Here is a 12,000-nt window from a genome sequence, read left to right as displayed (position 1 = left end):
CTCAGGGGAACACACTCTAGGATCTAGGTCACAGTAGGATTCCAGTGCAAAATTGGTGATACTGAAGTGCTCCACTCCTGGTGACACGGAAGTGCTCCACTCCTGGTGACACGGAAGTGCTCCACTCCTGAGCATTAATGATGATGATACAGTCTGCAGCCCCAGGAGATGTTGTTCTTTTGTGGAGAAATCTCAGCTTGCCTTTCTTCTTAGGCATTATCATCTCCATGAGGAACACGAAGCTCTTGACTGAAGTTATTGCCAAGATGGCTGCAGGTCCTGTTCCTTCCTGTTCAACGAGGAGGTTTGTACCTCAGGATACCTGTGGTTTGAAATTCTGGGGCCTGGAGAGATGCCTCAGTGGTTAGGAGCACTGACTGCTCTTCTGGAGATCCTGAGTTCAAATCCCAGCAACCACATGGTGACTCCCAACCATCTGTAATGAGATCTGACACCCTCTTCTGGTGTGTCTGAAGACAGCTACAGTGTACTTACATACAATAATAAATAACTCTTAAAAAATATTCAGGCTCCACCTAGGACACTCAACCCTGTCCAGGTGTAGTACCAAGACTGCATTCACCTAGCCCAGTGCCAAGGGCTTTCATGTCAACACTGTGGCTCTGGAACATGGGAAAGGAGAAGGCACAGGTATTTCCCTCTCCAAGCGGGTACCTCAGAGCTTAGTTTCTAGGCCTAGTCATTCTACCACATCTCAGCTTCTTCCTCTGAGGCTAGCTGCAGCTTGAGCTGGAGTCTCTGGCTCTCCACTTGGTCCACAGCCCTGTTCAAGCCTAAGTGATGGTGTGCAGTTCTATCTATTTCCTCCTTCACCTGTGTGTCTCTTGTGCAGGTAAACTCCTGTTTCCTCCCCTTGTTTGGTGTTATCTTAGTGAGGGAACATACTGGGACACAGCTTGATACCAAACCTTGATCCAAGGAGTACAAAGTGCTCTCTCACGGTAGGACAGAAGGCTGTACTGTAAACAGAGCTACCTGCATTTTGAAATTTGTATAGTCATTCAATTTCAGACTCTAGGATCAGAGGTGGTCCTGTGTTGAAGTAATGGCTAATCACAACAAGGAAGGGCTATTTTTGTGTAGGTTCTGAAACCTGTCATGAGCTACATCTTTGCAAAGCACTGAAGTCATAGTGTGGAGGAAATGTAGGGTTCCCTGTTTGCTCTCGTTTTCCTCTGTCTAGAGCTCCAGGTTGGAAAAGTCCATGTCTGTCTCTTCAGTTCTTTTGGATGCTCTAAATGATGTCTTTGCTGCTCTAAACAATGTCCCTCTTCCCCCACTATGGGGAAAATCTTGGCTTAGGAATGATTCATTTTACACTCATGGATTCCTTCTGTCTCCCCCTCTCTCTTTCACCGTGCAGCACTGGCTGGCCTGGAATTTGCTATGTAGACCAGGTTGGTCTCAAACTAACTTTAATTCTCTGCTGAAACTGAAGGCATGTGCTAGCACACCCACCTTCTTCCTCTCTCTTTTGTGTATTTCGATACGCTTGTGCATGTGTTCATGTTTCTGAGCGTGGTTTCCTGGTGAACAAAGTCTCTTCTTTCCACTTTTTGTTTGGAGACAGGATTTCTCACTGAACCTAGAGTTCACTGATTTAGCTAGAACCTTAAGTCAGGGAACCTAGGGATTGTCTGTCTCCATGTGGCCCTATGCTTCTCCCTTCTTATAAGGATGCTGGACACCTGACTGCAGCTTCTCATAGCTGCATGGCAAGGACTAAGCTATCAATCTAACTCCAGATCTGGAGTTGTTAACGGCTGTGTTCCCAATAGATGTGCTCTGGAAAACTGTTTCCTTGTCTCCTTCTACTTTTTGAAGACACCTATATACTGTCCACCTTTAATTCCTATAAAAGATTCTTAGTTTCCTCCTATTCACCATACACAAAAGTTAGCACAGTGTGCATGGTTGTCAGCCATCCTGTAAGCGGTTCCCTACAGTCCCGACTCATTCACTGTCTCCCTATCATGTGGCACCATGGTGGGGCTGTGCCTTCGTTGATTGAACTGTTCTTCCCCACAGGTGCAGAGTCCGTTGTCTCCAGACTTTGCTTGTTGCATACAGCTTTACTGTGAATCAGCACACACATGTGTTTTGTCATTTGTTGATAAAAGGATCTTAGGGGAAAACTTTAGATGCTAAAACAACAACAAAAGGGAGAGATGCTGGTAATCTTTTAGAGTTTGCCTTAACAGCTTTCTTCTGCATGTCCAGCACTGAGGTGTGACAGTTCCCATAAATCTGCCCTAAGAGGCAGGGCAAAGCCTCAGATATTGAAAAGTCCATCTCATAGAAACTATAACCTTGGTTATGGAGGTCTTTTGGCATGCAGTAGATAACTGTATATGGAGCCCATGGCCACGTATCTGAGTATGTGGTCCACACCCTCCACAGTTCTAGAAGCAACACAGAAGGGAAGGATGTCAGCGTTTATTGAATGTCCTTGTGGGGTATGGGGTATGGTAATAGAGCAGGAGCCGGGCCTGGACTCTTGACACAGGGTTGTAGGCCTCCATTGAAGTTGAATAGAGGAGGCATCAGGCAGACCCTGCCCCCAGAGATCCAGTGTCTGCTGCATCTGTGGCGCTTGTACCTAGGTGTTTTTCAGTGATATGAAAGAAGTTGAAAGGTAGGAGCAAAAAACCTACGAAATTCCTAGATGAGGCCATATATGGGACAGCTTCAGAGTGGGGCCCGTGAGAGAAGCCCACTGTCACCCAGGCCACCAAGTCCTGTGGGAGAGACAAAGTATTTAGTGGGCTAGGAAGTACTGATTGTGAACCCTGGAAGGTCTGGGCCATTTTAAGATGTGTCTATAAATTTTCCCCAGAGTCTTAGCCCCATTGAAAAGAGGTTGACTCATCTTTCATGACCTCTGAACTTGCCCTTCACCAGAAAGCCACACTTCTAGGACCAGGGACAGGTGGAGTTAGAGGTGGTGAGAAGACCATAGGAGGGAAGAGACTGGTCTAGTACCTGGTCGTCAATATTCTCATTGTCCTGAAGGAAATCCTCAAAGACCACAGGGGGATCCCAGGGGTGATTCTGGTTGTAGATGCTGGTGCTGTACCGTTCAGAGTCTGAGTATTTGCTCACTGCCAGGGAGTACCTGCAGATTGAGAAGAAGTCGGGTGGCTCTGAGTGCTGGAGACCCCACTAGGGCTCAGAACATCCTCAGTGCCACAGATGGGGAAGTTGGTGTTTCCTCACAATGAATGGTTATTTCCCGGGACTTTGCAAGAATGCTCAAAGCCATCTGAGGGCCAAGAGCCCCATGAGCTCACCCCTTCCCTCCCCAAGTGCACGAGGATACACACTCAGACTCACACATGGACTCAGAGCCTCAAAAGGTGAAGCTCAGAAAGACATTCACAGCTGGAGAGGAGCTCCCACCGACTCCTCACCGGGCCCAGCTGAAAGCCAAGTCCTCTTGGGTTTCTGGGGTCAGCCTCTGCTCAGATGTGGAGTAGATTTTTAAGCGGTAGCTGCGCCGGTATCCCCAGATATCTTTTTTGGGGCTGCTAAAGAGCAGGAATGAAGGCAGAGTCTGCCCAAAGGAGAAGGTGGCCTGGCGCTCCTGGGAATACTGTGTCTTCTCCATCACACCCTGCACCAGGTGTCTTGGGCTGCTGGAGTTGGTGTTGTTTTTCTGCCTGGTCTGCAGTGTGTGGAAGCTGTTGTTGGTGCCTGGAAACATGAGGGGAGAAGAAGGTTTAGAATCAAGCTTAGATTGGAAACTTTCTCCTTTCATCCTGGATCTCCAGCATGGACCATACACACAGCCAGTAGCCAGCAGGAAGCAGCATGGGGTGGGGCAGAAGATGGGTCAACAGTGTGGGCTGGGGAACTAAGTGAATCCCCACTCTCAGAAGCTAGAGGATGGCTCATGCCTCAGTCCTGGAAAATGGGGTAGTTTTGCTGTGACCCAGGCTTTTTTCAAGAGAGCTGCGATACAGCCTGCTTGCTGTAGTTTTAAGCCTGGAGAAGGGGATAGCCTGTGTTGCTGAAGGTCTGAATCTTCCTGAAGCAATGTTCTGGGCCATAAAAACAAATGAGATTCATGGGTGACAGATATCCATCTGATCCTGATGGCCTTGTTCTGTTACTCACTTTGATGTCAAATGTCAGAGCCATGGCACTACACAGTGGTGATATTATATATCCAGTAGAGACTGTCTGAAAGGGCTAGACAGTGACATTTCTTCCCTCCTGCCCATTATACTTCTTTCTCCCCTCCTCTCTGTATCATTGAATTCAGACCCAAGGCAGATGTACACCTAAAATTCTGGGTACCACTAGGGTATCATTCACAGTCACTATTTCTCAGATGGGGGGAAGGAGACCCTGAATACCTCCAGTTAACATCAGGGAGTCTCAGCCCTATCTCTGTGAGGTAACGTGAATGGTGGGAAACAACTAAGTGACACAGAGAGTCTGATTCCAAGTCCTACCTGCCACGTCCAGGTCAACACGGTAATGCACAAGGTGGGTGTGGCTGTTGCCAAGTTGATGAGTCAACAGATGAGTCTCTCTCAGTCCTTCACGGGTATAGATGGTGGTGTGGACATAACCTGTGGCATGCATCTTGGCTGAGATCATGCCAGAAGTATAGAAGATGAAGTCCCAGATATAATCAAAATTGTAGAACGCTGAGGTTGCCCGTAGCACCAGCTTGTGTCCCATTACATCTGAAAAGAAGTTGATTTTGCCTGCAGAGTTGGTGTTAAAGGTGGGCCTAACAGGCTCCCCTGTGGGTATCTCAAAGATGCAGAGGGCCCGTGGATAACGGACAGGCCCATTAGTGTCATCGTAGTGGATGACATCTAGGAAGGTGGCTGTCTCTGGACAGTTGATGCCAGGAGCTAACTCATGAGTTACTCTGCCCAGGCTCCAGCCTAGATCCATAGTCTTGGTCATCTCTCCTGCAGGTGTTTTTTCTCTATGCACAGCCATAGCTTCCTGCACGCTGATCTCATAGGCTATATACTCATTCCTGAAGTGCACATTCAATATCTGCAGCCCAGAAGAAGGTCGAAGCTGGAAGGAGAAACTCCAGTCTTTGTAGATCACAGTGTTACCCTCTAGGTGGTATCTGGAACCATTGCCTTGTTCCACATGGGGACCAGATTTTCTGAGGGGCATTGGGAACTTCTCACCAGGCTTGTTAAAGATTTGTGGCAGTTCTGTGTTCTTGGGCAGCAGGTCCTTGAGGACCACTGTGTCTACTTCTCCATCTGCATATTTCTGAGCCAGTTCCTCTGGGCTGTTGTAGAGCTTCCCTTTATACCAGACCTGCTCTATTCTCCAGTCCTGGACATCTGTGCTCCCATGATCCACAAGGATCTCCAGACCTGTGGGTTGCAGCACATGATCTTTTACGATGCGCTGCAAGAGGAACCAGGTGGCCCGATGTCTAGACTCCACACTATGGGGGGCCACATTGGTGAAGGTCAGACACTGGCCATTGCAGTCCTCTAATGAGAAGCCAGTGGTGCCAAGGAAAAATTCCTGTAAGGGTGTAGTGGCCGCCTTGATTTTGTGGTAGAGAAGGCTTTGCTCTGCTTTGGACATGGGTCTGGATGCCCAGGATCGATGTTTCTCTGGCCTGGGGGACAGTTCTCTCATGTAGACGGGCTGTGGCAGGGGCCCTACAGCAAACTCGGTGACATTGGGGTGCTCCTGGGCACTAAAGAAAATGATAACACGGGCTTCCCGCACAGGACGCTTGGTTCCTTTGTTCAGAAACTCCAGGGCATCCTTCTTTGTGGGCAGCAGCGTCTCAATGAGAAACACAGAGTTCTTGTCTAAAGCCTGTGCGCCTAATGGCTGCAGCTCCAGCTCTGTCCTGTGCATCAGGAAGCTGTGCACAGCCTCGATCTCCTGGGTGCTCAGGTCTGCAAACACCTGGGCCCTGCCTTTCAGCATCCAGTTGGGGCACTCTGCCATGGTCACCTGTAGAACCAACACGATGCCCATGCAGCCCAGTGCCAAGCTCCTTTGTGCCAACCCCATGGCTCTGGAACTCAGCAGAAGAGAGGAGAGAACTTAGGTATTTCTATCTCCAAGCCAGCGCTCCAGAGCACCTTGTCGCTAAGCCCTGTCTTATCCTCCTAACTGTGCTTCCTCCCTTAACCAGCTGAAGCCAGAGCTGTGGTCTCTGGGTCCTTACTCACAGTTCACAGTGCTGTTCGGGCCCCGTGTGCATCCACCTATTTCCTCCAGGGTAGGAAAACCTTTTATAGTCTTTCTTATCTAGATATCTCCTACTGTTTCCCCCTTTTGGTGTTATAACACTGAGGGGCATTCTTCAGCAGGGCGCAGTGAGTCACAGCAGCTCAAGGCTTGCTCCTCAAGGGCTACAAATGGCCTGAGCTCTGGTAGGCCAGAGGGCTGTAGTGATAGCAAAATTCCATTTGTGAGTCAACGGATGATTATTTAGAGGGTTGCATGCTGAAATTTAGGTGAAATGTTGAAAGTTCAGGAAGGGAGGATGATATAAGAAAGTAAGGCTGGTGGGTTGGAGAGATAATGTTTGAAAAAGCCACAGGAAACATTTTATAAGCTTACTGAAGAAACACTACTCTGCGCAGAGATATAGATGCAGACACAGACACAGACACAGGCACAGGCACAGGCACAGGCACAGGCACAGGCACAGGCACAGGCACAGGCATAGACACAGACACACTTAAATGTAATTACACCATCCAAGGTGATATTGACCCCTCTTCCCCAAAGAGCTGCTGACCCACAGCGAGCACAGAGCTAGGCATGGGAAGTTTCCCTTTGAGTTGCTGGTCAAGGGATGTCCATGGATCTCTCAGAGTAGTGTAGGCTATTGGCACCGCCACTGGTTGCTTCTCACAGCTTGAAGGCAAGGCTCAATTGCTGGAAATATTACATCCTTCAGAGAAAAGACTTGTAGGAATTTAATCTTGTCTGACTTGGAAGCCTCTTACTTAAGGACTGGGTCTTACGCTTTCACAACGTCCGTTCAAACTTCCAAGGAAGAAGAACAATCAATAGTCCTAATCTACCATAAAGCCTACAAATGAACTGTGAATGGTCTGACAAAGGCATCCTGTATGGTGCAGTGGTGCCACCTATGTTGTGGTGATGGACAGCCATCTAAATGTATCTAAGGCCCACTTACAAGGTGGGAGTTCATACCTGACAATTGCAAATGTAGCCCACTGCCACCGGCTGGAAAGGCAGAGTTGCTTGTGGTACTGACAGACCTCAGCCCCTGCAGCCCCGTCCTTTCTTGTACCTGCTAGTGAGGTTCCTGCCAGGTCCTGCTGTATGCAGAGTTCCTGGGACACACTGGCTTTGCACATATTGGCTTTGCACACACTGGCTTTGCACACACTGGCTTTGCACACTGGCTTTGCACAATCACTCTCATCAGGCCTTGTTTCTGCGGATCCTGACTGGGGTGTTCCTGGGCCCCAGATGAACATTCTTCCCCAAAGCCTTGCACCCTGTCACTGATGTTGGAAGACCCTATCTGACCTTTGCTCTCCACTCAAGGCTCCGTCTGGGTCTCAAGCAGAAGTTTCACTCATGAGGACTTGATGAGGTCAAAGCTTAACTCATGGCCTGTGAGGAAGTGGAAGACTCTGAGTGGTCCTTTTGATCATAGGTAATTCATTGCTGTAGGTTCCCCCGACTAGAAAAATTTTGTGGAGAAAACTGGTGATAGAGGCACCATGAGGGGCTCAGGAGCCTGTGGTACTGGGCCAGTTATAGGCATCCTGGGTACAGCTAGCAGTTTTGATGGAGATGAGGAGTTTCTTGTTTGTTTTTCAAGACAGGGTGTCTCTGTATAGCCCTGTCTGTCCTGGAACTCACTCTGTAGACCAGGCTGGCCTCAAACTCAGAAATCTGCCTGCCTCTGCCTCCTGAGTGCTGAGATTAAAGGTGTGTGCTTCCATGCCTGGCTTTAAAATTCAATCTCAGAAGAGGAATTTAGTGGAGGGAAGCTGGGGCAGTCCCCAGGCACATGGTGGAGAGCTGGGTGTAGAACTGTGCACTGCCAACATGCTTCTGTTAGGAAATGTGCTTCCTTACGTCACATGTCCCACTCACAAGTGTGGGGAGCACAATCCAGGGCTGAATTTTCTGTTGGTTTCTTCCCCAAAGACAAGCTTGCCCACTTGTCTCCATATTCTAAGTTCGTATCTTGTTCCTCTGGTCCAAACTGCCTAGAACCCTGCCCACCAAGGGACTCTCAGTCTTGGGCCTGGGCTTAACTTCATTAAGGGGCACCCACTGTTCTTCCGGCAATCTGTCCTTTAGTCTGTAGAGGGAACTGTTAACATCTCCATATGCCCTCTGCAACTTCTTAGCTCTGGGCTACTTTCCTTTATTCATTCTCTCTCTCTCTCTCTCTCTCTCTCTCTCTCTCTCTCTCTCTCTCTCTCTCTTTCTCTCTCTCTGTCTCTCTCCTCTCTATGTATGTGTGTGTGTTTCCTCTCTATGTATGTATGTATGTATGTATGTATGTATGTATGTATGTATGTATGTGTGTATGTATGTGTGTGTGTGATGTGTGTGTGATGTGTATGTGTATGTGTATGTGTGTTCTTATGTGCCTACTCATTGGTCTGGAGAACAGAGGTTGCTACTGTCTTCTCACTCATTCTCCACAGTAGTTTTTGAGTCAGGATCTCTCATTTAACCTGGAATTCATTGATTCTGAAAGACTTAGATGCTGAGCAGATGTCAGGGACCTGCCTGCCTTTGTCCTTTAGCTCCAATTCTGGGCTTCTGTCCTGCTACATGGTGTCCCATTTTCCATGTTGGGGATGTGAACTCAGGTCTTCAAGCCTGGTGACAAACACTTTTCTGACTCTATCTCTGTCCCACCTTCATTCCTGGAGTTCTTCAATGCTGTGTTTCTAAAAGGAGAAAAACTGTTTTCCTTGACCTACCTGTTCAAGAGCACTTCAGCTCCTTCCAGTTTCTATAACCGGGAACTTTAGTACCCCCTGTTCTTTCTCCAAAGTAGCACATGGTGCATGTTTATCCTCTGCCATTTTCTTCTCCCACTCAATATATCCTGCAGGGTCTCTCTCAGCTCTACGGACTTATCACTCATAGTTTTTCCCATTAGTTGGCACAGGGGTGCAGCTATGCTCTAATATACTGACATGTTCCCCCTTACAGATGGAAAGTCTATTGTTACCAGACTTGCATTGGTACAGACAGCACCACAGTGATTCAGCACACACACACACACACACACACACACACACACACACACACACTCACTCACACACACACACACACACACACACACACACTTTGTGTGTTTAAAGAGAGATCTTTGGGGGTAAACCTTAGATGCTGGCACAATGACCAGAGCAAAGGTATCAGTGATATTTTGGTAGATTTTCTATAGCTGCCTCCTTCTGCATGCCCATCACTGAAGTGGGGAAGTTCCCCTGCATGAAAGGGACCAGAAAGCCTCAGATATTGAAAAGCCCATCTAATGGAGAAATCCAGTATCCCATGGGCTTCCTTTGCTCAGATCATAAAGGTCTTTGGGGGCACAGCAGTGAGATAGGAATGGGTCCCCTGAACACATCTGTGCATGTTGTGCAAAGCTCCCCACAGCTCTAAGAAATTTTACAAAGGTGGGAGATGTCCTTGTGGGGATTTGGGGCTATTAGGTAGGAGCTGGGGCTCGATTTTTCACACACAAATATGTAGTCCATTGTAAACAAAAGGAGTAAGTGTCAGGCAGGCTTTGGGTCCAGAGATTCAGCTCCTGATGTAGTTGTCACCTTTGTGCACAGGTCACAATCACAACGTCTCTGAAAGCCATTGGATTGGTGGATCTTCTAGGAAAAACTTTGAGCAAAAAGGCTATGGAGTTCCCAGGTGTGACCTTTCTGAGAACATGTCAGAACAGGTTATTTGTAGGAAGCCCACTATAAACAGGGCCACCAGATCCTATTGGGGAGACGCGGGCAGAGTAGTGTTGAGTACCAACCATTTGAGGGGCTTCTGACTTGGGACTTACTCAGATGTGCCTACAAACTTCCTTAAGCCCCTCAAGCCCCATCTGAAAGAGTAGACCTATGTGTCATAACTGTGGGACTTGTCCTCCGCTCAAGCTACAGCCCATGGGACAGGAAGAGATCCACGTAGAGCCTAGAGAGGACAGAGGAGGGGGCGTCAGTGTCAGTACCCCACTGTCCTGAGTGTACGCTTTAAAAACCATGGCGGATCCCAGAGGCTGTTTCAGTTTACAGACTTCTGTCATCCATGTCAAGCTCCCAGCACTCGGTCAGTGTCAGGGCTGCATCCAGGCTGAGAATCAGCTGGGTATCTACAGGCAATGGCATGCACTCTGATCCTCCGAGGATTTGAGTATGCCCACCAAGACACACAGACACAGACCTCTATCCCATACCAGGTGTCTCTTTGGATAAGAGACAGAAATTTTGGATTTTCCTTTAACCAGCATTCATGGGTTTAGAGAAGGAGAGAGCCATGCTCCAAGCCCAAAGCCAGTTTAATTTTTTAGTAGAATTGGGACCACGTGAAGACTATTTGCCATTTGTGTCTGTAGAGGGCAGAGGGACAGGATGGAGGTGGGTGGTAGCACTTGGCCAACTTACTCTTTTTCTTGGGACATCTTCTCTTGATGATTGTCATTTTCCTTCACATATTTCATTAGTCCTGTGGTCTCTGGGTTCCTTAGTTGGATGCTTTTATTCTCCTGGAAAGATAAAAACAACCCCTTGCCCCAATCCTAACTCTGGGGAGTTCCCTTTTATGGCATGTTATCTTTTTCTAGGCAAAAGGTTTTTGGCAATAGAAAAATTATCTTTCAATTGAAAATTTAAAAATTATTTTGAAAATTTGAAACTAAATATGCCTTATTGAATAAATATACCTATTTTCCACCTTTTGCACACACACACACACACACACACACACACACATTCACGATTTAAATATGTTTATTTTTAGGTCACGGGACATTCACTTTGAATTTCAGCCTACCTTTTGTAAGATATATATTTAAATATATTTAAATAATTACAATTCATATATGCCCACCTCTACCTTCCAAGTGCTCGAATTAAAGATGAGAACCAGTTTAGCTCTAGAGTTTTAGAAACCGACTAACTTTTAGGATCCTCCTGTCTGCTGGGACTAAAGGCAGGGGCTACCACCTCCCTGCTCAAAAATTTTATCTTAGCTCCAAATCTCTCTGACTCCTAGGGATTTAGAAAACAAGTTTGAACTGTAGTAACCCTTTGAATTTACTTAAAACACTTCAAATCTCTTGTGTGTTTTAAAAACACTAAATATATTGATTCTACCGATCCATGAGCATGGGAGGTTTTCCCATTTTTTGAGGTCTTCTTCCATTTCCTTCTTCAGAGTCTTGAAGTTCTTGTCATACAGATCTTTCGCATGTTTGGTAAGAGTCACCCCAAGATACTTTATACTGTTTGTGGCTATTGTGAAGGGGGTCATTTCCCTAATTTCTTTCTCAGCCTGCTTATCCTTTGAGTATAGGAAGGCCACTGATTTGCTTGAGTTGATTTTATAACCTGCCACTTTGCTGAAGTTGTTTATCAGCTGTAGGAGCTCTCTAGTGGAGTTCTGCTGGAAAGAACCCAGGTATCCCTCAACAGAAGAGTGGATGCAAAAAATGTGGTATATCTACACAATGGAGTACTATTCAGCCATTAGAAACAATGAATTCATGAAATTCTTAGGCAAATGGATGGAGCTAGAGAACATCATACTAAGTGAGGTAACCCAGACTCAAAAGGTGAATCATGGTATGCACTCACTAATAAGTGGTTATTAACCTAGAAAACTGGAATACCCAAAACATAATCCACACATCAAATGAGATACAAGAAGAAAGCAGGAGTAGTCCCTGGTTCTGGAAAGACTCAGTGAAACAGTATTTGGCAAAACCAGAACGGGGAACTGGGAAGGGGT

The 12,000-nt window shown here is 47.0% G+C and overlaps 1 protein-coding gene across 1 annotated transcript; it reads right to left on the bottom strand.

The window, feature by feature from the left end:
- Nucleotides 1-2,564: 2,564 nt before the first annotated feature.
- Nucleotides 2,565-6,039, bottom strand: LOC127677438 (amiloride-sensitive amine oxidase [copper-containing]-like). The gene is made up of 4 exons (XM_052172521.1): nucleotides 4,479-6,039; nucleotides 3,432-3,714; nucleotides 3,004-3,136; nucleotides 2,565-2,759 (listed from the first exon to the last, which is right to left on the bottom strand). Exons 1-4 carry the CDS (start codon nucleotides 6,037-6,039, stop codon nucleotides 2,565-2,567), a joined length of 2,172 nt encoding a protein of 723 aa, XP_052028481.1.
- Between the last annotated feature and the right edge of the window lie 5,961 nt (nucleotides 6,040-12,000).

The sequence above is a fragment of the Apodemus sylvaticus genome, chromosome 2 (assembly GCF_947179515.1).
Source record: "Apodemus sylvaticus chromosome 2, mApoSyl1.1, whole genome shotgun sequence".
NCBI classification, from domain to species: Eukaryota; Metazoa; Chordata; class Mammalia; order Rodentia; family Muridae; genus Apodemus; species Apodemus sylvaticus.
This window is presented reverse-complemented; position numbering and strand designations above follow the sequence as displayed.

Bases quoted from the DNA above. Each gene is read 5' to 3' on its own strand.
- LOC127677438 (XM_052172521.1), bottom strand. From the start codon at position 6,039: ATGGGGTTGGCACAAAGGAGCTTGGCACTGGGCTGCATGGGCATCGTG. The intron at 3,715-4,478 runs GTAGGACTTGGA...TCATGTTTCCAG, and splicing joins TGTTGACCTGGACGTGGCAG to GCACCAACAACAGCTTCCAC. The intron at 2,760-3,003 runs GTACTAGACCAG...TCTCTCCCACAG, and splicing joins ATGAGAATATTGACGACCAG to GACTTGGTGGCCTGGGTGAC.